Source organism: Lipotes vexillifer, unplaced genomic scaffold (genome assembly GCF_000442215.2).
Source record: "Lipotes vexillifer unplaced genomic scaffold, Lipotes_vexillifer_v1.1 scaffold715, whole genome shotgun sequence".
Taxonomy (NCBI): Eukaryota; Metazoa; Chordata; class Mammalia; order Artiodactyla; family Lipotidae; genus Lipotes; species Lipotes vexillifer.
The window spans coordinates 713,504-741,022 of record NW_006788828.1 but is presented as its reverse complement, the minus strand read 5'-3'; the positions used below and the strand labels follow the sequence as shown (position 1 = coordinate 741,022).

The following is a 27,519-nucleotide window of genomic DNA, read 5'->3' as shown; positions in this document are numbered from 1 at the left end:
GGAAAGAGTTCAGAAGGTGCTTTTATCTCAGTCAGCATATTTCTTGGGCTATGGCCAACACACCTCCTTCCAGTTCTGATTAGTTTTCTCAGCATTTAAAAGTTCATCAATTGTTCTTATCTAATCTATAAAGGAATAGTTGCACCCAGGGAGTGGGAGATTACGCCCCCAACTACCTGACCCTAACAATAAAGCAGTATCACTTCGCAGAGTGAAAAAGACTGTGAACGCTAGAATTGGTTGGCTTCCCTCATCTCTGCCTTACATAAGTCAGAGAACATTCCCTCCTTGGAACAGGAAAAGCTGCATTTTTGCCCCCAGGGCCAAGGGCGACAATGGAATTGAATTATTCCTGATATATTCCACCAGAAGTGGTGCAACATTCTACAGCTTTTTTCCTTCTACACAAAGAAGTTAGTTTTGCAGCATCAGTTTCATATTTTGATGTTTTTTTTCCATGGGGTATTTAGGAATTCCAAAAAATTCGCCGAAGAAAACTACAGGCAGCCCCTTGTATCGAATTTCGCTTATCCTGAGTAGACTTCAAGGAGCTGGAGGATGTCAAAGAAAAGATGTGGAAATGACATTTGGTTGATTTTGAGGCTGACGGTGCATGCGTTGGATTGGTAATATTATTCTTTAACTTGGAATTTAGGGAGAGGGTGGGTAACAATACAGTCGCCAGTGTTTGGAAAAAAACGCAACTAGTGGATGGGCACATTGGAGTAAAATTTGGCAACACAGAATGGCAAAGAGAGAGGGGGAGGGAGAGAGAGAGAGAATATGAACTGGGGACATTGTCTTTAACAAGGAATATGGGATAAAAGATTTATAAATAAGGTAAAGAAAAGCAGGTACAAAACATTGATTTCAAATGACTAATTCAAATGACTACGACTGCCCCATCACAAATAATGGAAAGCGGCAGGAAGGAAGTGAAGTTATATTAAGGGTAACTTACTTCTTTTGAAAGTGGCTATACTAATTGCTTTCATAATTAAAAATTTCTCACTTATGTGTTCACTTGCATTTCATTAAGGACCTTCTCAATGCTCTGGCCAAAGACATGATCATTAAGGCCCTCATGTATTTAGTAAGAAGTAAGACTTAAAAATATGTCATTGTGAGACAGCCCTGAACAAATGAAATGCATAAAATTATCCAGCAGAATGATTTGAGATGGAATTGGGAGGAAAATAGGGAAATTTGTTGGCATATACTGGAAGGAAATGATTGTAATAAACTGAAGGGTTTGCTTGATTTGAATCCTGGCTCCCTTACTTATTAGCTTGTGACTGGTCAAGATATGCAACCTCTCTGTGTCTCAGTAAATGAGGGATAATAATAGGATTTACTTCATAAGATTGTTCTGAGAATTAAATAAATTCAGCATGTGATGCCTTAGAACAACATCTGGCACATATCTTCGCCATGATGATGGTCATTTTTTTGGTTTGTTTTTAAAAAATATTTTAGGTCTGAAAGACTCCTTGGAACACTACTGTAAAATGTGAGATCTCAGTAGGTAAAATTAGATCTTATATTTCTAGGCACACGCGAAGTGCTTTATCTGAGTTAATCCTCTCAAATGACTTGCGTGGTTGGGACTTAACAATGGTCAATAACCATTTACAAATTAGGAAACGGGGGAACTCAAATCTTTCTACCCCCAGAACTGCCCTGGAGATCCTTTGTAAAATAGTCTTCTCTGCACTGGACTTGTATCAATTGTTGATTTGCATTTGATTCGTCTAATGGGGAATTCTGACAAAAATCTGTTAAATTTGTATTTGAAAGGATGCCTTATATCATAGTAAAAAAGTCTTGGTGCATGTGCTGAAAAGTAAAGCGGTGATGATGAGTGGCTACTGTCAAAGCAGTGGGCAGCCTGCACTAGAATTAGTCCGACACCTTGTTGAACTGGAGAGTCATAACATGCCAGCTTTATTCAGAAGTTGATATACTAACAGATATCCTAAATCAAAGAGAAAAAAGAAACCTCAACCATGGGTAACTGCACATTGCAAAGGCCTTTGGGTAATTCCTGGAACTCCCAGGTCTCTTTGTGAAGCAGCAGTATTCCCTCCACCCCATACCCTTCAGAGTGGCAGTTATCAAACTTTCTCTGACCCCATCCATGATGGCACTCACCACCTCCTAGGCTAACTCTTCATTGTTGGGCAGCTTTGATTTTTAAAAACCGGTGCTTAAAAAGAACTGAAATCTGGGGCTTCCCTGGTGGCACAGTGGTTGGGAGTCCGCCTGCCGATGCGGGGGACGCAGGTTTCTGCCCCGGTCCGGGAAGATCCCACATGCCGCGGAGCGGCTGGGCCCGTGAGCCATGGGCCGCTGAGCCTGCGCGTCTGGAGCCTGTGCTCCGCAACAGGAGAGGCCACGACAGTGAGAGGCCCACGTACCGCAAAAAAAAAGGAAAAAAAAAAAAAACTGAAATCTGGTTCTTTATATTTGCCCCTGAGATACATTTTTGCTTCTGGAGGAACACAGAGCAAGTCCGGTCCACATTTATCAGAGAGACCTCGGTCTTCTTTTCTCCAGACTAAATACACATCATTTCTCCAACTGATCCTCATGTATCACTGTTTTCAGAGGTTCATCAACCTGTAATCCTTCCCACTGCCTAGCAATCGGGGCCCTCATGCTCTGATCCAAACCTTCTTTTCTCAGCTTCATTTCCTACGAGGGCCGATTCTACCATATTCTTCTGGGCAACCTAGACTACTCAGTATTCCCTAGACACGACTTGAGTTTTCCTGTCTCTGCATCTTTGCTCTTAAGGCTTCTTCTGCTCTTGTCCTCATTTCCTGTGGAAATCCTCCCGCCGGTCCAGCTCCTGAATTCCCAGAGCACTCTTTTTGTGCTTCTCGGCTTCAGAGCCGGCTTTGTTTTACAGTCATGTCTGTACCTGTTGGGCTCTCCATTAATATTTTCAACTCCTTGAGGCTAGAGACTGGTAATGTCTCTTCACATCTTTATTCTGTACACCGGTTAGCACATCACCTGCCCCAAACAGATGTCCAATAAATGTGTCTTGGATTGGATTCAACACCCTCTTAGTAGATACCCTGCTTTGTCAAAGGTGCTCCCGAATGTGCTTGGCACTAAACAAATACTCCCAAGGCGTTGTGACCACTGCAGAGTACAGTGAACTATTTTCATAATTCTACCGAGGAAGCACACGACTATGTTCATTCATTTTTAGCCACCACATCCTACTGTTGGTTCCCATTAAGCTTTTAGTCACATTAATGGCTGCCAAGCTCAGTCGCTCCCCATCCTGTAATTGAATCTTTTGAATCTAAAAGCAGAAATGTGCATTTATCCTCTGCTCAACTTCATTTTGTTGGTTTCCATGCAGCCCTGCAGCCCACTGAAGTCATTCTGACCTGTGCTCAGAGGCATATGTGGTTGAAGCCATTCTCTGGGGGATTTTATATCATCTCAAAACACAGTGTAGGTGCCTTCTGGGTCTTTAAGGTGTTGATAAAAAAAAAAAAAGGAACAGGACAGGTTTTTTTTAATAAGTGCACTAGGGTACTTTACCAGGTATCTTTCCAGGTTGCCGTGGAGCCTTAAACACTCTTTAGATCTAAATGTTCAGTCAGTTTCAAGTCCAGACCACCGTTTCATTAGGTTCTATTATATTGTCAGAGGTATTATAGAAGACTTTAAAATTTCAGAATAACCAAAATAAATTGTGTCAGGAATTCCACAGCCAAATGTTATTATAGGAAGGGAGTACTTTTAAAACATAAAGAGATTCCTTGTAGTACAGGGAACTGTCACAAGATGTTTTGTGAGAATACAGTAAGCCGGACTTTGTAACTTTAGGAAATAACTCTCTTTTCCTAAAAGAACCAGTAGTATCAATCTAGAAAATTATACACTGATAAATATTTTTCTCTATTAAATGGGAATGTAATGTCATTGGGTAGATACGTACATATGTCAAGCATTAATACAAACATAAGTTTTTCAGGACTTCCCTGGTGGTGTAGTGGTTAAGAGTCTGCATGCCAGTGCAGGGGACATGGGTTTGAGCCCTGGTCCAGGAGGATCCCACATGCTGTGGAGCAACTGAGCCCACATGCCACAACTACTGAGCCCACGTGCCGATACTGCTGAGCCCGAGTGCTGCAACTACTGAAGCCCATGCACCTAGAGCCCATGCTCTGCAACAAAAGAAGCCACCACAATGAGAAACCCACGCACTGCAACGAAGAGTAGCGCCCACTTGCTGCAACTAGAGAGAAAGCCCGAGTGGAGCAACGAAGACCCAGATGCAGCCAAAAATAAATAACATTTACAAACAAGATAAAAAAACATAAGTTATTCATATGAGAAAGAAATAACATAATAATTATTTTAGGCTTCAGGAAAGTTCACTGGATAACTCATTGGCAAACAATTCTGAATGTGTTACGTTGATCATTAAAAAGTCCATTATTTAAGTATATGCCTTTAATTCATCTTTACTTTTACTCCTTCCACCAGTAACATATCAGCTTGTGGTTTTCCAGGTCGTAGACCTTCAGTTCTGAACATACCTAATGGTCTGTATTTATTGCTATATGTCTAGTGGCTATATTGCTATGTCCAGTAGGGACCCAATAGATATTTCATTGAACGAATGATGAGTGACAAAGCCTGCAAATTCAGCAGGTAGGAATAACTAAGCCACTGTACTCAATCCACAAATCAATGAGTTATTTATGTAATATCTACTATAACTCGTCACTGTAACTAGGGCTGAGATGCAAATGTCCAAACAGTAGTTCCTATCCTCAAGGAGTTCTTTCGTTGAGTAGACAAGTCATATTCTCACCAAATAACCAAATGATCAACCACACGTGACATAAAAAGGTAAGTGTACAAGTATGGGAAAATTGTGGAGAATATTTAGCTCATATGGAGAAAAGACTTTATCAGAGGCAGTAAAATTAAGGCAACAAATGCACTTTAGCATTATAAATCGATCCAGTACAAATCTAGCGGCCACACCACATGACACTACAGAGAGGGGGCTTTTGTGACAAATAGATCTGAGTTTGAACACAGGTTTGGCCACTTGCTGCCAGGGACACCTTGGGAAGTTTCCTCATCTGAAAATGGGGATAATAATAATGATCTTGCAGAAGGAGTAACAGGTATGTGTGTTCAATGCCCAGCATGTCTTTTATACTCAGTAACTGCTAGCAATTAATATGCAGGTGAAATTTTAAAAGTCACTGACCAATCAAAGAATAAATCTGCAGTCAAGATCATCACTTCACCATTTTAAGGTGGAAGAGGGTAAACATGATCTGAATGGCAATACCAGTGTTCTCATACGTTTTCAGCTTCAGATGTAAATCACACATTATTTAGCCAATTTTTGAGGAATTACCATGTGCCAGGCTCTGTCCCAGACTAAGTAAACCATGTAGCACTATCTCTAATTTGCAAACATCTTAATGCTATGGAAACTTGATTGTAGAGAACATAATCCCACGGGAGAATCTGCAAATACCCATGGAAACCAAGTCTGTTATCAAAAAGCCAAAATTAAATGCTTAAAACTGGGGCTAGGTCATGGCTAAGGAAAGTGAGTCCAAGAAACCAAGAGGCTCAGTGATGTACAAAATGACACCACTAGTTAGCAGTGAGGCCAGGACAGAACAAAAGCTCCACCACGAACTTTGCAAAGTAGTTTAAAGCTTTGTGTTAGCACACCAGTTTGAAACCGGTTAAGTTTACAACAAATAAAGTTTTCCCAAACCTGGAAGGTCATGAGCTTTTTCGGCAAATGGGTTTTTTATTCTAACTAGAAAGTAAAGTGACTTTAATTGTTTACTCAGGGTCATCTACAAGCAGTTTCCTTGCTCAGAAACATTGACAAGCTGCAGCGAGCAGGTCTTAGTAAGTAGCAAATCAGCTGAAAGGAGGTGGAGGACACACAACACGATCTCTGAAACTGGCTTCCAATTAGTGACAGCCCAGGCATGGGTCACTGATGAGGCCCGCGCCAAGGCTGAGGAAATGATCCCCTCTGGTCAGACGCGAGATGCACAAGCAAGGAAGGGCCTTTCACCGAATACTCTCCAGCAAGGAAGCCAAAGGGCCTTTGAACTTGACGTTTATAGCATCAAAGCAGAAGCCGAAAGTGGCTGTAATCACTAACATTAGTCCCGTGCCTGCAGTTCACACAGAGTACCCTCACAGCCACGATCTCAGCTGAGCTCACCTCAGGGTCCCCCCACGTGGCATGGACAACAAATATTTCTATTACTATCACTACCGTTATTTCCACTCCATTGGTAAGCCTTGAACGCCAAAGCAAAGACTTCCCCCATAGCTAAACAGTGCTGAAAAACTAGTCTGGTATGAAAACTAGTCTGAGAGTTCCAAAGTTTGTGTTCTTAAGAACCAAACAGAGATTACCACGGATACATGCAGCCGGAGGGAGCCTCCCCTTCTTTGATCCTATACTCTGCACTGGTCAGTTGGCCCCTCTTCAAGTTTTCAGAATTAAACATCTCAGCTCTCCACAGAGCAAGGACAACCAGAGCCCGGAGTCCCTGTTTAACAGCTCTGTGACTTCCCTCTTCAGCACCTAACACAGCTGACTGGAGTAGCTCAATACTGAATGAATTAACAACCTCACCTAGACAGTAGCCAAGGTGCATGACTCAGAGCACAAAAGGAGTGAGGACACGGAAGGGAATGAAGCGTAAAAACATATGGTAGATGCTGTCAGGACCTATATACCGAGTATCCAGTGAAAGCACAGAGTTAGACGAGGTTTGACAGGGAAAATAAAGGAAGCCGTAGAGCCCGTGCTCCCTGAGAAGTGTATCGACAGTCTTGCTGAGGCCGCAGCACATGAAAATGCCTCATGAGGGCTTGTGGAATAACTTCCAGATGAGTAGAGATGTAAAATATTTCAAGTAGGGAGATAAACGTGTAAAGAAGGTGAACAGAATAACCATTCACTGGGAATCAGCACACAGGATACACAAACATGCTCCTTAATCCTCCACCGAGTGTTTGGAAGCATGAGAACATTTCCACTGGCTTATCCAACGCACTGAGGGTTTTCTGTCTGCGCAAACTTTTCTTTACGCTCCTGGAGGGCCATAGGAACCGCTTCCGAGGAAGATTCTGACATTGAAGCTGATTAAGAAGGAAACAGGAACATTTTGCTTTTTTCTTGGCGAACCATCCTTGGCTCATTTGAAAGAAATTTATTGAGCACTTATTGTATGCCAGGCCCAGAGCTACAGACAGAGCTACAACCCAGGGCTGGTCTTAATGCTCACAGGCTGGCAGGCAGAGCAGTGCTGGGGGAGCCACGTTCTGGCAGAAGAAAAGAGGAGCGCTGTGGAAGGGGAGCTGGGGAACTGTGATAACCTGTAAGATGGGGTCCTGGCAACGCTTGACTTTGCTGTCAGGACAACTGGAAAAGCACATTTAGAAAGAAGGAGCAGTTGTAGTGCCAAATCAGATCTGCCTGTGCATGTTTACCAGATTGGACTCTGACAGCCAAGGATTTAGCAGTGATGTCGTCAGAACTAATAAAATAGGTTAAGACAGCTCATGAGGGCTAAGTGCGGAGTCAGGTTAGGTATTTCTGTGAACGCTGGAGCACATCGAAGGCATACGGGCTGTTGAAATTCTAATTCGGAGACATGAAATAACCTAAAATTTGAAAACTAGTACCCCTCCCCATGCTGCCAAACACCTAGCATCTGTTCAAATCTATTATAAACCATTTCCTCAGGGAGGAAGTGAAAGAATTGCATGTAGCTGGCGAGAAGTGTGCTAGCGGGGGATGCCGCCTCCACGCTGTAAACTTATGTGTGAACTTATTCATTAAGTAATGCCATTACTGACCACGGACATGCTGCAAAATGGACAGGAGTTCAGTCAGAGCACATGTGAGGTCAATGCCCCTAAGACATCATAAAACAACTTAGGAAATGCATCTTCGAAAATGCATTAAAAAGCAAACTAGCAAATTAATCTCACATCTCACATTTGGTTTGTGAAGCTGTAGCTATGCTCTCCAGTGGAAGCATTTCAATTTTCAGCACCCTCTCCCTTACCATTTCAAAGCCTGCAATTTTACAGTAGCCGAGTCAGTTGTTCTAATCTGACTTTTCAAGGTTTTAACTTTATATGGTTTACTGGTACCTAAAAATTGTTCTTGGTGAAATTTTCTTCCACTGGGCATTTACCTCCTAGAGTCACTGTGGGAAGAGAATAATAAAGTCATGTGATACGGCAGCGTTAGTAACACACAGCTGTATTGGGTTACTTTCATTTTACTAAACATTTTAGGCCAGGTCTCGCTCCCTGGATAACTCTGGGAACCCTCCAGAGGCACGCAGAAGACGTGAACCTAGCTCTTTGTGTCTGTAACTGTACACCTGCTATTGATGCAAAGGATGAAAAGAAAAACACCCAAAACACATTGTTCTATTTTTAAGCTGTTGTACTCAGTTCCTGGGCAAGGAAAGATGCCCTTTCTCCCCTTGAAAATTACTGAGAGCCAGCTATTCTGCTGTAGTGTAAATTCAATTTCCAAACGTTGAAGACAGATGATCTTAAGCACTGAGGGAGAAAGTATGGTGTGTGTGTGTACGTGTGTGTGTGCGTGCGCGCATGTGTGTGTGTGTGTTTGTCTGTAGATGTGCGCGCATACCAGTTGGAGCTGGGGATGCCAAAATAAATCTTTCCTCACATCCGGAAATGCCTATCAGGGAAGCAAACTAGCTGGCAATCAGAAACTCCCATGTAATGCTCACTGTTTTAAACGGCACACACTCTCATGTCCTAGGGCAGAATTGCATGCCACGGCTTTAGAAGGCACTCCACCAAATATTAACTGAAAGATTGAATCCGTGAATCTTTCCAGAAAAAGCACGTTAAAGCTCTCTTTGCCTGTTAAAAAATAAAAACACACCAACTGCATAAATTGGCAGTAGGGTGCAATATTTCTCTAAGTCAGGAGTCCAAGTGTTGGCTGTTCTGGTCTGGTGCCTCTCAAGGACACAGTGGAATGGTTTCAGGAGGAGCTGGGTCACCTTGGAACTCTGATGCTTCTTCCCTCCTGTATTAACCTCTCTGAAAAATGGTATGCAGGGTATAACACTTTTTTACATCCGAAAGGAGACTCTCATGACTTTTTCTAAAATAACTGAAGACTCTCTGGGATCTCAAAAAATGATTGTTGCCAGCCCCCAGGGATGGAGTGCCAAACAAAATGGTCCCTCGCTTTCCTGAAACTTACAGTTGGCTGGAGGAGGTGGAAAATGACAGTGGGGCCACCTGGTGACACAGCACGGGTAGGAAAGGTTTCCTGGAGGAAGTGACATTAAAGTAAGAACCGAAGGGAAAGGAGGGGTTTCAGGTGAAGAGTCAAGGCAGACATGGGGGGAAGACAGTGAGAAATGAGATGGAAAGAGACAAGCAGGAGCCATGCTCAGAGTTCTGACCTTTATTTCCAAAGCGAAGTGGGGAATTTTAGCAAGATCATACAGTCTTCAGGTAAAAAACAGGTCAGAAAACGGCGAGTCCCCGTGGGGAGTGGGGGGAAGGCGGGGAGACTAGCGATGGTGTTGCGGCTGCAGACTAGGTTTGAGACGGTGTGGTCTGGACTTGGTGGAGGGGTGGCCACATTCCGAAGTCAGAGTTAAGGAGGCAGAGTCAACAAGCCTGGGGGTGGGGAGGAGCGGGAGAAGGGGCGAAGTTTCTGATTTAGCCCCTCCTTTCTACATTTCCTTTGATTGGAAAACAACAACAAATTTTCAATAGTTTCCTACTGTTTCTAAATCGAAAATAGCTGAATTCTCTTCCACGTTTATGTCCTTTCACCAGGAATACGTTTATTCTATATGCACTCACCATCTTCATAATAATGAACCAGCTCTGTAAAATCTTAGTGACTTGAAAGGGACCAGTGGGTCCTTTTCAGGCGGGGAAGCAGGCTCAGAATGTTGAAGGCTTTACTGTGCCTTTAAGTTTATTTTGCAGATAATTCTAGTTTGCATACACCTGGGAACACATCCAATAGCTCTCTCCCATCTTGAAACAAAAGAAGAATTTTTGAATCTAAAGAAGCAGCAATCACATGGTCAAAGCTGGCCTAACTCGGGAGCCTTTGGCCAGCTGAGTTTTACCAGCTCCTGAAAGCTGTGGATCCTAAGGCTCTTCAAGGCCTCTTTCCAATACAGACTTCTACTGCTTGTATCCATCTGTGACTCTCTTGACCAAAAAACCATGGTCTGAGGGACAGAGGAAGATGTTAAGCAACACTAGGGAGGTGTAATCAGCAAAATCCAGAACGTGGAAAACTAATTCTACGTGACAAACAATCTGGTCTCTTCAATAAACTGCAAAAGAAAAGGATGGGAAAGAGAGAGATAGAGACAGAGACAGAGAGACAGAGACAGAGAGACAGAGGAAGAACCTATAGATTACAAGATTTAAGGGATATGCAAAACAAATTCAATTTATGAATGTGGCTTGATTCAAACTGACACACTGTAAAAAGAGAGGGAGAAAAGAAATGGGGAGTTTTGAAACCGATTGGATGATATTAAGAGGTCATTGTTAATTTTTAAACAAATGATAATGGACATTACGGTTATGTTTAGGGAAAATAATTTTTCTCTTTTTAGACATAAATGACTCCTACAGAAAGCACACTTTCCCTCAGACTATAGAAAGTCCCTCCTAGCCTGTATCCAGGAAAGATGATTTTCACTTTCATCCCAGAGCTAGAGGTCAGGGTAGAAACAGTGGACAAGTTTCCCCAACAGAGAATCTACTTTCCCCACCTGCTTCTACGCTAAGAGTTGGATGCTCCAGATAAAAGCGGTAGGTAGACTGACATTCCCAAACTCTACTTTCACATCTGCCTAGCAATTTAATCCTGAAAGTGAACTGAAAGTGAAATCAATGCTCCTAAAAGCTTGAGTCAGATTTTAAATATACTAAAATAATCCATGGTGAGTCATTTTATAATTTATTATTTTTGGAAAACACACACTTATTCTCAATAGAGAAGGCACATCTCCCTCAAGGGTTGGGGAGTGGGGAAAAAAGAGTTTAGAGCCCTTTTTTTTTTTTTGAGGTACGTGGGCCTCTCACTGCTGTGGCCTCTCCCGTTGCGGAGCACAGACTCCGGACGCGCAGGCTCAGCGGCCGTGGCTCACGGGCCCAGCCGCTCCGCGGCATGTGGGATCCTCCCGGGCCGGGGCACGAACCTGAGTCCCCTGCATCGGCAGATGGACTCTCAACCACTGCACCACCAGGGAAGCCCTAGAGCCCTTTTAAACAACACTTACAAGGCTCCTCCTGTTCCTCCCCATACCAATAAAAACAAAAACAAGAGATTAAATTAGTTACTATTAATCACTAGGAAGAGTGATTTTTCTCTCTCAAGTAAGTTGGGGCTGGAAAAAATTTTGAGAACCGTTGATCTGGACTTCCCTTTTGGGTATTTTCTCAAAGTGAAGTCTACCTTGATCTTTCAACACAGTCAGGAATTGTTCTAGAACAAATCTGTTGGAATGAAGTTCCTGAAAGAGATAGGAATACCTTTCTTTTTAACAGACAAATAATCTGCACAAAGGCCAGAGCCTTGTTCTTTATGCCACTTTTCTCTCGTGATCCTGTCAACCAGCAGAAGTTAGGATTGTGTTTTTATTTTGGGAAGCCTAAAAATAGGAATTTAAACCAACTGTCCATTCTTCATGATAGAGAAAACGAAATCCTCAGAAAACCTTTTACCCCTGAGGCAATCAGATAAATTTATTCAGCTAGGATGGACCGTGCCTTTCATAATTCAACATACATAAGGAATATAATAACTGTACTGTACTATTAGGACTGCTCATTATACTGATATGTAGCACAAAAAAGTGTGTCTGTGGTGTTTTCTTAAAACAGTTTTTGTTTTCATATTATTTTCTTTTATTGAAATCTTAGCAACTCTTGAACCATAGGTCATGAATGCAGTTAGAGTCAAGAGAGATCAAATCCTGCTCTTTTCTCCACTGAGTCTTTTCACAATGTCTGTGGTTAGAAAGAAAAACAGAGTGATTCACCATCTCTAAAGGCCAGTCACACAGGGGGTCTGCTCATGCTTAAGAAGTCCTTTCCAAGCCTCTCTCCTGGTGAGGCTGCACTTTTTGAAAGTGGATTTTGACTGTACATGCAGGAAGTTGGGATCAGTAGCTCAGTGTCACAAGAAAGCCAAGGGGTTTTATCTACAAGAACACTGTGACTGTGAACAAAGCCCATCAAAGCCATAAATACCTTCCAAGGGCAACTGAAGGTTGTAAGAGCCAAACTCTCAAACTACACAGAGACAGCATGAAGTGTGGTACAGACTGCATTTGGAGGTTGTCCAAAGAGCTGATGAACTATGGGGGCAAAAATGGTAGATTTAACTTGAGAACTGTGTTCCAACTTATATTAGTCATCAGTAAGAAAAGGTTTATTGACACAAATCTCAAATTTCCTTGAGAAGTTCCCAAGTTAAAATTTTGAAACCTAAGTTTGTTACTCAGAGTGGCACAGTCCTGGCTGTAGATAAAATAATCGAACATACAAACCTTAAAAATTTCCTTTTGACGTTCAGACAGTGCAATCATTAAAAAAAAAATAATAATGGAAAGGTATCTGGCAGAATAAAATACAAATTCTTGCACACTTATGTGGTTGGTCCTCGAAAAAAAAAAGAAGCCAAATGGTAAGTTTAATGCTGATTAATGCTTTAATTAAAAGAAAATTCGAAGTGATCACATAGAAATGCAGAGAATGCTCACTACAAACTCACAGCATCCAGAGCCCATTTTAGCCTCCTCCACATAGGGGTTGGGATAAATGAAAAACAAGGAATAAAAAAGCCATGAAGTTACTCTGATAAATTTCGATAAAAGAAACTGATCTCTTTTAAAGAATAATAATTGTTGGAACGGCTACCTTTTCTCAAAAAATGATTTCAGTTGTAAAAATAAAATAAAATGGATGATCAGAGTCTGTATAGTTAAGGAAACAGCCTTGCAGTCAGAATTTCACCAAAATCTTTTTCTAGTGTTGACAAAAATCTCTTTCCATGAAAGAATCACGGATTCTGTCTCAATTTTTATATGTACTCTTTGGTGTAAGTAAATCAATGAGTAGATTGGCAGGAATGTGTCAAGTAAAATTAATTAAATTTCCTTAATACATCTGCTCTCTCTCTCTCTTTCTCTTTCTCTTCTCTGAGCAAAGTTTGGAATCATTTTGAATGCCAAAGGAAATACTCTACTTAACAAAGGATATATTTGAATTTGAGTGTATCTTGATTGAATGTCAAAAATGAACACTTATTTGGAAGGATGAGTATGCTTTGCTCCAGAGAAATTCATGGCAGCTAATTTTGCCTTTTGTATATTGAAAATAATTAAATTATTTCATTCAAGTCCTTGTAATAAGTTGCATTATGAGCGGCATGTGGCTGAGAATGGAAATTGGTTAACAGTGAGCGTTAGTTGAGTACCACAGGATTCATAAAGTATTTTAAGCGGAAAATGGTCAAATTAGATTCTTACTTGAAACTACAAAAGAAGAACTACGTATTTCCAACAGGGTAATTAATGAAAACCTAAAACTTGGTTATGCAGAATCATGCAACTTTCTCTGCCACCGCCTGTGTGTATGAGGAGGGCAGAGTCTAATTCCACTGCAACTCTCACAAATATGTATTTTATAATGATATGGTGTCATATGGAACCTATATTTTATTAGAATAGATGCATTTTGGCTAGTAACACCAGGGCCATGGATTTCAACAAGAAACATCCCAAGGGACCAATGCTACCTCTGACCCTTATATCCCAATACTGTAGCACAATAAACACGGGTGGATGTAATGTACTTTTAAATTCCTGCCCATGCCTCTGCTTCCCTCATATAGCACTATTTGTACTCCACCGAGGCAGGAACTTTTGTACTTGCAAAGCTTCAAGAAATCTTTTTTTTTTTTCTTCAAAAATACCCCTTTGAGCGTTATTTGGGAGGACTCTTGAAATACTGAAATAGAAAGTTTTCCAAGACTTAGGAACCACTTAGAATTTTCTCCTTTAAGAGACCACAAATATGAGACCACAAATTGTTTTCCTACTAATATCCAAATCCCATTTCCCAGCTGGGAGGTTAAATTGTCATTGTCAACGTGTACACACAGTTGCACAGCACTGTGCCAATGTGGCGCCTTTGGGGGAGCTTGGCTGCAAAACTTAATCAGAACGGAGACACGCTGTCTGCCTTCATGCAGCTTGCACTTGGAGAGGACACTGGCCCAGAGCCACTGACAGCAGATCACAGGGCTGGAGGATAAAGCCGACCCACATACCACAGTGTGGTTTGTCCAACGATGGAGGGGGCAGACATGACTGAACAATGTCTAATATTTAGACTTACAAAAAGCTTGGGATATTTTGTTTATTTTTTGAGGGTTTTAAGCTCATGCCCCTTGTGTGGATTTCAACACAGAAAGGATAATCTGAAACAGCAGCATAAAGAGAGGAAACCAACTGTTAGTGAAAAAAAGCCAGCCCTTGTTATCAAGGATAGTGCTTGTAATACTGTATCAGTGTTCTTTAAAATTCCAGACTTCCCTTGGTCAGACCAATAATCCATCCTGTCTCTGGCAGCAGCACCAATGCTGCCCTCCGTGACATCAACTTCAAAAGGCCCAACCACCTTTAGTTTTCCCTTAGCGATATAGCTTTGTTTCTTTAAAGAGTGGTCAGTGGCTTACATTTTGCTTACACCAAAGGGTCTTTGGGATTTTCTTTAATAAACACAAATGAATGATTTATAATTAGCCTGTACATTACTTATACATTTGTAAGAGGATATCACCATCAATGCAAGAGGTTGCTTGGGCTATAGTCCTCTTCAGGCATACAAATGAGCAATAATCAGTACCACAATAAACTAGCTCATCAAGCGGAGGTACAACTCACAGCTGGCAATTCAAGAAATGAGATGGAAGCTGAATGAAACAACCCCCAAATTACTGAGAATGGTCAGTTGGCAAGCTTCACTTTGGCCTACTGATGGTCAAAAGGCAGTAGAAGCCATTCTACAAAGACACAGTCCAAAATTTGGATTGGAGGTCTTACGAGTGCTTTAAAAAGTGGAGGGTCCTAAAAGAATGGAACTTTAGGGGCTCTTCTGGAATTACTGAAGGGCAGACACCTAAGGAAGCAAACCCTTTCCTTCTGAGTTGAAAATAACTGACCTGGAATTATAGCTCATAATGCAGAGAATTATAGCTCATAATGCAGAGAATTATAATGAATATATAATTCAGTAGTATTGTAAAAGATCTGAACAGAACTTTCAGCAACGGGGGACATTCTGTAAATTAAGATGTACCAGGCCACTGAGGCAGCTGATAAAGGCCACTTCATACCAGTGAGATTTGTACCAGCACTCCAGTCTTAGCATTCACATTCCTTGGAGGAAACTCGAGTATGTAATCCAGAGGTCCTCTTGCTTCGGTCTGTCTCTTCCCACACCCCTACCCTGACCCCCAACTACCTCCTCAGGGAAACCACAGAGGCCTCTGAGGAATGTCTCAATTTGGAGAGATTATCTGATTACTGCCCTCAAGACTTAACATTCTGGATACCTCAAGCATCTATACTATACATTTCCAAAAGTGAATTCCCGGCACAGGGAGAAAGCTATCTGATTTAAGCAGTGTATGATGTCCTTTGAAAGCTATGTGTAAAAACTCTAGCTGTGGTAGGTTAGATTAATAAGCAAACAAGCATTTAGAGTGCCCCTTTCGAAAGAACTGACATTCAAATATTACATCTACCTTATATTTGAAAATGTCTAATTGTGTTAAAGATCATATAACATAAAATTTACCAGCTTAACCATTTTTTTTTTTTTGTGATATGTGGGCCTCTCACTGTCGTGGCCTCTCCCGTTGCCGGACGCGCAAGCTCAGCAGCCATGGCTCACGGACCCAGCCGCTCCGCGGCATGTGGGATCCTCCCAGACCGGGGCACGAACCCGTATCCCCTGCACCGGCAGGCGGACTCTCAACCACTGCGCCACCAGGGAGGCCCCCAGCTTAACCATTTTTAAAGGTACAGTTCAGTGGTGTTAAGTATATCCACATTGTTGTGTCACCTGTCTTATTTTTTTAATTAAGCTGATTTTTATTCACTATAGCTGAAGAAAGTAACACATTATATTCTAACATAACAAAAAGTTATAATTGATGAGTCTACATACATTTCAAAGGATTTCAACAATTATTTTAGTATAACCAAAGATGTAACATTTGAATTTTGTCTTTTTTGAAACTTAAAATGCACAGTTATAATACCCGGACTACATATCTTATGACTTCGAAAATTTTAGCTAAAACATACATCTTTAACAGGTAAAAGCAAAGAAGAAAAAAAAAGACATGATAAGTGTTGGCGAGAATGTGGAAAAATTAGAACCCTTATATGCTGCCGGTGGGGATGTAAATTACAATTACAAGTGCAATTACAAAACAGTCTGGCAGTTCTTCAAAAGGTTAAGCAGAGTTACCGTATGACCCAGAAATTCCACTCCAAGGTATATACCCAAAAGAAATGAAAACATAGGCCAATGCAAGTCCACAGCAGCACTATTCATAAGAGCACCCTGCCTGCAATGTAAAAAATCCCCCAAGTCCACCAACAGATGAACGGATACATAAAATATGGGATGGCCAAACAATGAAATATTATTTGGCCATAAAAGAGAATGAAATAGTAACACGTGCCACAACAGGGATGAACCTTGAAAACATGAACCTTGAAAGAGACCAGTAACAAAGGACCATGTATTGTATGATTCCATTTATATGAAATGTCCAGAATAGACAGATCCATAAAGAAATGAAGAAGACTGATGTTTGCCTAGGGCTAGAGGAATGGGGTAATTTGGGGGTGATGGCTAGGAAGTGTGGGGTTTTTGGGGGGGTTAGTAATAATGTTCTAAAATTTATTGTGATGATGGATGCACAACTCCGTGAATACACTAAAAGCCATTGAATTATACACTTACTATGGGTAAACTGTGCACGTGAATTATATTTCAATAAAACTGTTAAAAAAATAAAAACCATCTTGAAAAGAAGATAAACCTAAGTCTACCAATACCAAGAAATAATTTTAGGGACTCCATATAAATAAAAGCCCCTCTCTTTCTATTGTAAAATAAATTTCTATCATTCCAAGGAGCAAGGAACAAGGGGAAGTTAGTGGTAGAGGGCAAAGTCTGGCAACAAGGATGTCTCTAGCAGTTGAAAGTCTGATACACACTGCTATATATCCAAATATGCTTATGTGATTTATACAGCACTTTTCAGGCCCTTGACCTTACTTGGTAGGTGTTAAGTTAGTGTTCAGGTATTTATTTAATGGGAAATTATATACTGACATTAGCCATCTTTCCATAGAATATCTGTTTTCTGCTAAAATCAAATAATGATGCCACGTGTCCAATTCAGAGGGAGAAAAATGAATAAAGTCAATAGATTGAATTCTTTCAATTCTAAGATTTTTCCCTATAAATTTTTCATAAGTGTTTCTTGCCTCTACTCATGTGAATACTGGCAAAAAAAAGGGGCTAAAAATTATGAAATATAATGCCTAAGTGATATTAGAAACTTTGAAATTGTCAATGATGCTTAGATTTAATAGCTTATACTATTCATGGAAATATGCTTAAAGTTTTGTTCTCATACTGACTAAGAGTCATATTCTCTCACAATAAACGTGTTCCTACATCATTTAATATGTAAACATTTTGAATGTACCCATGAGTGTTATTGTTATGAATTTCCAGTTTGTTATTCTTAAATATGTTTAAGAACTACTACATTAATGTCTGGCTCTAAGCCTAAGCATGCCAAAGGAATGCTTTCAGATATGTCGTTAAGCACAGGTCCCAAGATAAGACTGCCAAATTATATTCTAAAATTTAAAAATACAGCAAGATTCCAGTATAGAAGCTACTAATGTTTCCATCTTTTAAAAAAAATAAATACTTACTGTGTAGGTAGGGTATGCTGACATTAAGGATTTTATGGTATGTATCAATTTAGGAAAATTTTGCAATATCTTTAGGAAAGTTAGTTTTAAAATAATGAAACTTCAGCTCTTAGCACAAACTCCTTTGAGAACAGTGCATTGAAATTACAGGTTAAGGAGACATGATCTAGTTGAGAAACCTTAAAATACAGAAAGAAATTCTGGAAAAGTTGCAAATTAAAAAGAGTAGAGGCAACAGTCAGACTGTAGTACTTTTCAGAGTCAGAAGAACTTTGGAAAAAACAAACATGTGAAGCTATGTGTGCACATACACATACTCATATTGTGCTATGATGAAAAATTGTGTTCCCAAATTTCATAGCATCAACATTTTATTGCATTATCTCCTACTAGATAGAGATGCATCATGCTCTCTGGAAGCATTGGTAATTAATGTAAAGCACTGGTAGAGAAGTTTATACCACAAACGGAAAGAAAGTAAAGAGCTTGGTTGGCAACACTTTCTTTAAGTGACTGACAACTCTTGGTGTGTGTGTGTGTGGGGTGTGTGTGTGTGTAGAACATTAAAGAAACATGAAACAAGTTAAAATCATCTTAAAATATTATTCCTGTCTTATGTGTTCTTTGCTTTTAGAAACATAATGAAGTATCTGGTATTTGCTTCAAAATAATCCAGTGGTTTGGAAGGAGTATTGGTGGGGGAGAGGGTCTGGGGTTATTATAGATGAGACAAGACTGTGTGTGTGTGTCTGTGTTTATTTACAATTTCCAGCCACTCATATGTGTTTTTGCTTTAAGCCTTGGCCTTTCCCATGTGTCCTCTGCTCTGAGTTCTCTAGGGCAGGGGTTCCCCAGCTCCCAGGCCTCGGACTGTTACAGGTCCCCAGCTTGTTAGGAACAGGGCCGCACAGCAGGAGGTGAGTGGTGAATGAGAGAAGCTTCATCTGCTGCTCCCCATTGATCACATTACTGCCTGCACCATCCCCCACACCCCACCCCCCCCCCCCCCCCCCCCCCCCGCAACAGCACTGACAGGTCCTGGTAGTATAAATGTCATCTCAACAGGTTGGATCTAGGAGGCCTACAGTCATCTTGCCGTCATGCTTGTCTTACAGAACTCTTTCTAAGTGACTAGCCAGGAGCTTCTTCTGACTTGTTTACTTGTCCCCAGCACCACGGAGCACTGGCCTCCCTTCATCCAGTGCCCTGCGAGAGGAAACCCCCTTGGTAATTTAGGGGAAGTTTCTTCCCTCTGAGGAAAACTCAGATGGAAACTCAAGTAATTGTTTAAAAAATTAAATAGAAAGACAGCAAAACCTATTTCCCCATACGAGGGAGTGCAGGAAATGGACATCTGAAAGCAGTACTAACTGATAATGTAGATGTTGCTGGGTTAGCAAAACAAGTGCAATTACGGGTAGTGCGCTGGCCTCCAGCCTGGGGATCTGGGGTTATTATAAAGATCTCCATGAGGAAGCTAAAAAGAAGATTATCTTCCCTAGAGAAATCAATCTGAACAAACATAAGGCTTGAGAACCTAGATTCTACCCAGACTCAGAATCGGCTGGATCATTCCAGCAGATCAATCCTTCAGCAGAGAATACCATCACCCCAAAGCCTTCTTTCTGCTTATCATGAAATACTCACTAAACACGGAACAGAGGGAAGATGGCGTACTGTCCCTTGCAGACATACAACCCGTGGTATTGCCACAGAAAGCCTTGTCTGCCTACAGAACCTTCCCTCTTTCTCTCTATCTCTATGTCTGTAACTTTCTGCTGGTAGAAACTCCAGCATCTTTTTACTTGGCTTTATGGGACACATAGAAGTCTTTTGTAATGGAATTCAGGTTCCTAGCCATTCCCAAGGTGAGCAGTTCTCCTAGCAGAAGTCCATTCAAATCAAAGTCAATAGACTGGGTGTCTGTGTGTGTCCTTAAGCACAAATCTCCAGTCAGAATTCATCAGGATTCATCATTGCTCTACTGAAAACCATTATCATATCAGCAGAAGAAAAGCATTTCTTTCCAACACGGCCCACAGACCTGTAGTTCTGCAGTACTTTGAAAGAAATCACCAAATTGGTAACATAGGGGGAAAAAATATTATTTTTCTTAGAGAATAATTTAATTTTAAAAGAAGTTTTAAATTTTTCTTTCTTGTTAATTTTATTAAAGAAACTTTCAAAAATGTCTTACAAACCAGAACCTATCAAAACCACAGGCTACCTTGAAGCTGCTGAAATTCACAGATAAAAATTCCCAGGAAATCCCTGGCAGTCCAGTGGTTAAGACTCCGTGCTTTCACTGCTGAGGGCCTGGGTTCAATCCCTGGTTGGGTAACTAAGATCCCACAAGCCGTGTGGCCAAAAAAAAAAAAAAACAAAAATCCCAACTCATAGAACCCCAAGCCTTCTGGAAAGTCAAATCTCACACAAAGCCTTGAGCCTGGGGCTTCTGATCTTTCAGTTCAAGAACTGTTCCATTTTTACCACAAAAGTTTTTCCATAAACCTTCAATTCTGAGGGGTTAGGTTACCACAGGCTGAACTCCTCTGAGCCAGTGGTTTGTTGCAGCTGACAGGACAGCTGACCCAACCCCAGCTGGTATTAGCAGAGGATTGGTTCTTGGTGACTCTCCCTACCCAGTCATGTGACACCTGGAGCTCTGGGTTCAATTCTGGGAAAACAATGGGATTCAGGAGAGGGCAACCCAGTTGGTAAGGGGCCTAGAAGGACTGGGCACATGGGAAGAACTGGGAGAGAAATTCTAGGCTGTGCTCAGATGCCCTCCTGAAACTGGCTGAAGAACTGTGCTCCATGGGGCACAATTAGCACCACTAGGTGGACCTCGCAGGAGACAAGTGCAACTCAAGTTCGGACCACCTAGGCATGAAACTTCCAGGAGGCAGCTGATGGCCACCTTCCGGGGTGCTGGAGAGGGGACTCCCGTTCTGGGCGTCGGGATGCACAGCATCACCTCTCTCTGCCTTCCAGTTTGGACAGCCTCAGTCTCCTGTCTCTCCTCCCGAAAGCTGAGTGGCTCTGCCCTGAAAGGGAGAGTTTCTGTGGCTGAAACCTTGTCAGGTGACTCTTCCCTCTGACTTCCCATCTGTGAGGCTATGTTCCCCGGGGCTACTTTTGCTGGCAACGTCACGGGCGCCCCCCCTGGCTCTTACCATGTTTAATGGTGAGCCAGGTGTGGGGAAAGCAACAACAAGCTGCTGACTGGGGAGCCTGAAAACTAGAGACTCAGGAAGAGAGATGGTCTGATACTCAGTCCCTACTTTGTCCTCCACTGGGCTCTTCTTCCCTGGGTCACTGTTCCCGTGACGCTGCAATCATGAGTCTATCTCCCAACCAGACTCTGAACTCCTTGAGGTCAGGGGCCTTGTCTTCCTCATTAGGGACCCTCAGGTCCTAGAAAAGTGGCTGGTACGTAAAAAAGCTCAACAAGTGCTTAGTGAATAAACTGTCTGCGACAGAAAGGTAGACATTTTCTGGGACAGCTAGACTTAAATGAATTTGTCTACGCTGTACCAAAACCCAAATCCACTAAAAACAAGTAAAAAGCATTTAATTTCCCAGATTTCCTTTCTATAGGATGCAAAAAAGCCAGGTGATCTCTTTAGCCCTCAGATGGGTCTTCCCATTAGACCTTACAACCTCTCCCTCTAGATGCATGTTATTTAGCCTCCCTTCCCATGTTTGTAGACAGATGGAGATAGAAAATAAAGCGGGGCCAATGGTTGGCTTCAAATGAGCTGGGCTGAAGCTGCTTTCTCGGTACCTTGCTTCCAGGCTGCCATGAAGTGTGTTCGAGTGTTGAGACAGACTCAGTTTGTCTAAGTTTTGACCAGCTGGGAAGGCTCCGCTTTTGGCATGTAAGCAGCACGTGGAATTTGCTGCCCTGTGGATTCCAGGGTGCCACACACTGGGGCTAAGTTTCTCAGGAAAGACCGGGCAGTTGTATAACCAATGATAATATTTAGAATTATGCAGCTGTGATAAGGTCATCCCATCCCTCACTGCAGGGCAAAAACCAATCCCTTCCAGTGGAGAGGAGGGAATTTTCCCGTGTTGTTACTCCATTACTCATGGTTCCTTTAATTTACCTTTAATAGGAAACTGATAGCTGTAAGGATCACAGACATACGAGACGTGAGGAATCTGGAGGCTTAGTTACATGCCCCTGAGCTGAAGCTCTCTTCTTCTTCTAGAATTTTCACTTATACAATGTGGACCAGGACAGCTCTCACTGCTGCTATTCTGACTGACAATAACTACCATTAATTGAGCACATACTGTGTGCCAGGCATAAATCCTCAGAACAACAGACCCACGACATAGGTACCATTAACACCTTCGTTTTACAGAGAATGAAAAAGAGGCCCAAAGAAACTCCTCCCCACCCGAGATGGATATTTTTTTCCCTCCTTCAGTGAAATGTATGTGTGGGGGGGAAGAAAGGAAAGAAATCTACAGTCCCTTTTCTTGTACATAAATGCCTGGGGTATTTCACAAAGACCTCAGCTATATCCCTGAGTCATGACAATGAATAGTTTAAAATATTAAAGTTTTCTTGTGTGATTCTGGCTTTCATTTTTGCAAGGCCTTCACAAACCTTTCACATGTCCAAATACTAAGAATTGCCTAGCTCATTTTTTGCCCTCTTGTGTTAAAGGAAATGACAAAACTTTAGATTATTTTTATTGTAACTGTCATTTCTCTGACACTAAGGGCCATACTTTGAGGTACGCCATTTATTGTCTGCACTTTTATTTTCTCAGGTAAGAGAGCCTTTTGCTGAGTGTAGCTTGTTGGCTTCAACTACAGTTAAGTCCCACATTCCACTGAATTCATTGGTCTATAGATTTGGAAGATGTTTGCCAAAAGGGATGCATCCCCCTTCCAGAAAACGGGAGACACGGAAAATTCCTTTCGAGGTAAGTGATTGAGAAGGAATGCACACTTAGAATGAGAAAAGAAGAAAGCACTAGTTTTCTGAAAAAATTCCAAAGTAAGGAGGAGGTGATAGTTACATCTACACAGAGCAACCTGAAATGGGGTTTAATTATTGCCTAGTGAATTTAATCAGAGTTAAGTCAGCCGAGCCAACTCATAATTCTGGCATGAAATATCTAGTCTGGCTGCTTATCTTGACCAAATCAACAGAAATTGGTGCCAACCCCCTATTTTATTGTGCGGTATGTTGGCATACAAGTATTCTTCTTGTTCAAAAAAATAGGTACTTGAGTACAAATCTAGCCATTAGGCTTTCTCCAGCTTCTCTCTGGCAGCTTCCGGCATGCTAATACACACCAAGGATGTTTGGAAGGATTGGAATTTCAAATTCAGAAAGAGGAGAACATGGCTTACAGGGGGTCTAGTGCCACAATTCACCAACAGGGATGTTCCAACTATGAAAACGTAACTTAAATGTCTCAGAGTTTAAATGTGACTAAATGTACAGAACCTTCTAAAACAAAATGCCAAATGGAAATAATGCAATAAGGGTTTCATGCATTTCAGCTTCTGTCTGCACAGACCCTGGGACTTTTGAACTTAAGAGTGCTGAGTTCTCGTGTTCCTGTCAGGCGCAGAAAAGGCCAACGTGGCTAGGACACAACATGGTAATACCCAGAAGATGGGGGAGAAGTTTTCCAACAGTTATTTGTTTAGTAGACAATAAATGTGGTGTTCAGTAGCTGATTCCATGTTGAGTTAAGCTTCGATATGGAACTGCCAACAGAGGAATGAGGCAACATGTGAAACCCAGAGATAGCCTGATGGGTGCACAGATCTGTCAGTGCATTTCTTATAATTAATAGCACTGACACTGAAACCTGAGCTCCAATACTGGTAGCCCAAGGGTTGGATTGAGCCAGCAGATGTGCTTTGTTTGGCTGGCTCTGTTTTTGTTCTGTTAATTATGTCAATGTTTGAAAATCTAAGTTCTTATCAATTTTTGGATTTCTGGATTCTTTTGAAAAATTGGAAGATTTGGCCCTTGTTGCCACATGGCAACAATTGGCTGGAGCTGACAGTTTTCAGGTCACAATCTTGCCTCCCTTTGTCTACGCTATTCTGCAGCGGGTCACTTTCCATTTATCATCACACTCATCTCTGTTACCTCTCCTGTCAAAGAGAAATATTTCTCTGTATCCATGACTCTATTAAGCAGGAAAACAAAAAGTAGCCTGAAAGGGCAGCTTCATATATATACAACGCCCGCTTGGCCACCGGAGGCATCTGAGTTTGCTTTTCCATTCTAAAATAGTGGACCCTGACTTTGTTGTCTCCCAGCACATTCTCCAATAATGCTTCCCAACACATACAGGGCTCCTCTGGGGGGTGTGCACTTTGCAATAGTCCCCCCACCTCCTCATTCACACCGAGTCACACCCTGCTTTGGTTTAGAATCCCTGTACTTAAAACCATGAAAGAAATTCTTATTGAATCTATCACTCATTCCAGTTGATCATGAATATCTAAATTACCATGTAGCTTGGAAATTATTCCTTTGAGACCAACACCTTAAAAAGATCTTTGGCAAAAGCTAAATTAAGCCCCTTCTCTTAACAGTCCTGGAAAAGAGCTGACACTCTTTTAATGGTCCCTAGTGGCAGCATTCCCAACTTGCAATTAGGTTACATTTTAAAAGTTCATTTTATACTGGTTGTTTGCAGCTTATAATTCCTTTCTCTTTAACACCAATATTATAAATGTTGATAATTTCTCCAAGGTTTACGCACAGTTTCTTTTTAACCATGCAGAGGGATTGCATCGTAGTGGGTTTTTTTTTTTCCCAGAAAAATTACTCAACGAAAGCTCTTATTCCTTCGACAAAGTTGATGTATTAAGTATTAGAAAATACGAGGAAATTCCACTTCAAATAACTGTTAACTAGGATTGCTATTAAAGGGAGCTAATATTTTCTCTAGTTGTACCAAACGAGGGTTTTCCTCTTATAAAACCCACTGTAGCACAGTGGGACTTTTAGCACAATTACCAGAAAGCAGAAACCTCTAAACACTGTTCTCACCCTTGAAGAGACAGTATAAAGGAACCCAAAACCCCACAGTTTGCATCCAGGAAAACTGCAGGTACTCAATTCAGACTCCAGCCAGTAGGGATGGTGGGAAGGGACTCCCTGTACCATTAAACAAAATAGTGGATGTGAGTTCTGGCCCCTAAGTGCTTCTGCAAGAACTTGTTCCCCAGGAAAATGGCAGCACATAGATAATGAGGATGCGCCCTCATGTCAGCATGAATTTAGCTTCTGTGATAAGAATCGTGGCCGCTGTGATTACCTCTGGTCAGCAATGGGCCAGGCCAGTTTCAAAAACAAGTGCCCCAAATCATCCTGTCTACTTGATTGTTTTATGGGCAATTCATCCTCCAATGGAAGCTTTATGTACATGCAATCACTTGTTTGAAGACCTGAACAAGCAGAAGCCAGCAGAGATCTGCAAGGCGCTGAAAAAAAAACAAACCGACATAGTTTCTGTCCAAGTAATGGCCAGCCCTCCAAGGCATAGAGCAGTCAGAATCTTGCCCCAAGACTTTTGAGTTGTTCTGTGTTGTTCTTATTACACAGAGATCTTGAAAGGCGATTATAAATATCCTTCAGAACTCCCTGGGCGGGGGGAAAGATGCTCGGAGCCACAGAATGATCTGCCTAAGGGTGGGCAGTAAGCCAAGGATGGAAGAGAAAACAGGGCCAGTAATACCTGAGTTCTGGGTTTTAGCTACAAACTCAGAAACCATCCTGCTGGGGCAGTGTCTATGGACATTCCTTCTCCAAGTCAGAGATGTGCTGTGGGGAAAGAGAAGAGTTTTCTAAAACTTCTTGGTTCTGTTTGTATTCTCCAATCACAGGTACCAGTGACTCTTCAACCATTTCCCATGCAGGCGTAAATCGTTATTTCGCGTTCATAGAAAATAAGAATCCTATCCTGCAAAGCTTCTGTGCCTTGAAAATCCAAGTGTCAACTGACAAAATATCTGGATGGGGAAAATCTCCCACCCCCTCCCCATTCTCCCACCAGCGTAAAAGGCAACGGGGGTGGGGGACAATGGAGAAGGGAACGAAATCATGCGGGTTCACCAGGAAAAGATACAGTGTTGGTGGCAGCAGAGTTGGTGAGTGTGTTGTGGGCATTACCTCTTGATGAGGCTTCCAAGAAGGCTCCCGCTCAAGTCGTGGTGGCTCTGAGAACAAGCATTCTTGCATCAATAGCTAATAGGCTGTCCAACCAGATGTTATCTGGGTGGGATAAGAGGGTGAGAAAACAGACCTGTTGTACGCTGTTGTCAACTACATCGCTGTGGGCAGAGAAGGCTGGTTGTGTAGTGTTTAGCAGTGCGCCTCTTTTGTAGTGAGGCAGACCAGATTACGTGGCGGTTCAAATCCGTTTCCTCTTGTGATTGGTAAAATACGAGAGTTATAATCATTCATGCATTACTAAAGCCTCCTTTCCATCATTTTGAAGGGACTTTTATTTTCTAGAACAGAGCATGCATCCAGCAGAAACCAAAAGCGTTTGTTTTTCTAAGCGATCTTTTGCAATAAGCACACATGAAGAAAACAAAACAAAACTGCATAGGGTACCTGTGACAAGACTGGAGATGATTAGTGGTAACACCAGCATCTGTAACATCCTCATCAGAAGTTCCCCGGGAAAGGAGAAATATTTGACTTCCCGGTAGCTCATTTTGTATGGTCGGAGGGTAAATCCAAGGATTGTACCTGCAGGAGAAAACAAAACAAAACAAAACAAAACAAAGAAGAAAAGTTGAGTCTTTTTCGAAACTGTAACAATCGTAGAAAAATAAGCAAGCACTTGGCTGATTATCCCTCCTGTCTAACGAGACTCGATTTATTTAAGCAGCAAATATTTGTGCCACTTTGGAGCAAGGGGTGTGCCTATCTTTTCAATCATAGTCTGGAAGGGTCTGGCTGAATTCAGGGCTTTGAGTAGAACTTAGAGAAAAAAATGTTCCTGGTCTTAGCAAATGAAAAATTTCTTCGTCTAACTTGCATGCAGGGGAACCGATTTTGACATGGCCCAGGACACAGTCATAAAGATTGGGGCATATCTAGGAAACAAATCACGTATCCACACACAAGGCAATACAGGAAAAAAAAAAGGCTCATTATAATGAAGTTCTTTTGTAACAACAGATGTTAGAACGGCTGGCACAACCACTTATAAAGGGTAGTGTAATTTTATTTTTTACAATTAAAAAAAACCTCCTCTTGTTCACACTGTTAATCCATTTTCATCATCTCCCTGTCTACACACCACACTTTCTGTCTACATGGTCCCGATATTGCCTTGGCAACTATATTGTACAGACTTGTTAGTTGCTGTCGAAAGAAGACTACAAAATTAGCAGAGACTTTTTCCAAAAG

General features: G+C 41.6%; 1 protein-coding gene across 4 annotated transcripts in view; it reads right to left on the bottom strand.

Moving 5' to 3' along the window:
* SLC1A3 (solute carrier family 1 member 3) overlaps window positions 1-27,519 on the bottom strand; it is a 74,546-nt gene that overhangs the window by 27,549 nt on the left and 19,478 nt on the right. For 3 of the 4 annotated variants that reach the window (XM_007461845.1, XM_007461846.1, XM_007461848.1), the window contains exon 3: window positions 26,716-26,853. The exons of the other annotated variant lie outside the window; for it this stretch is intronic. In XM_007461845.1, coding sequence (XP_007461907.1) covers window positions 26,716-26,853 — 138 coding nt within the window. The remainder of the gene's footprint in view (window positions 1-26,715; window positions 26,854-27,519) is intronic. 4 annotated transcript variants of the gene reach the window in all.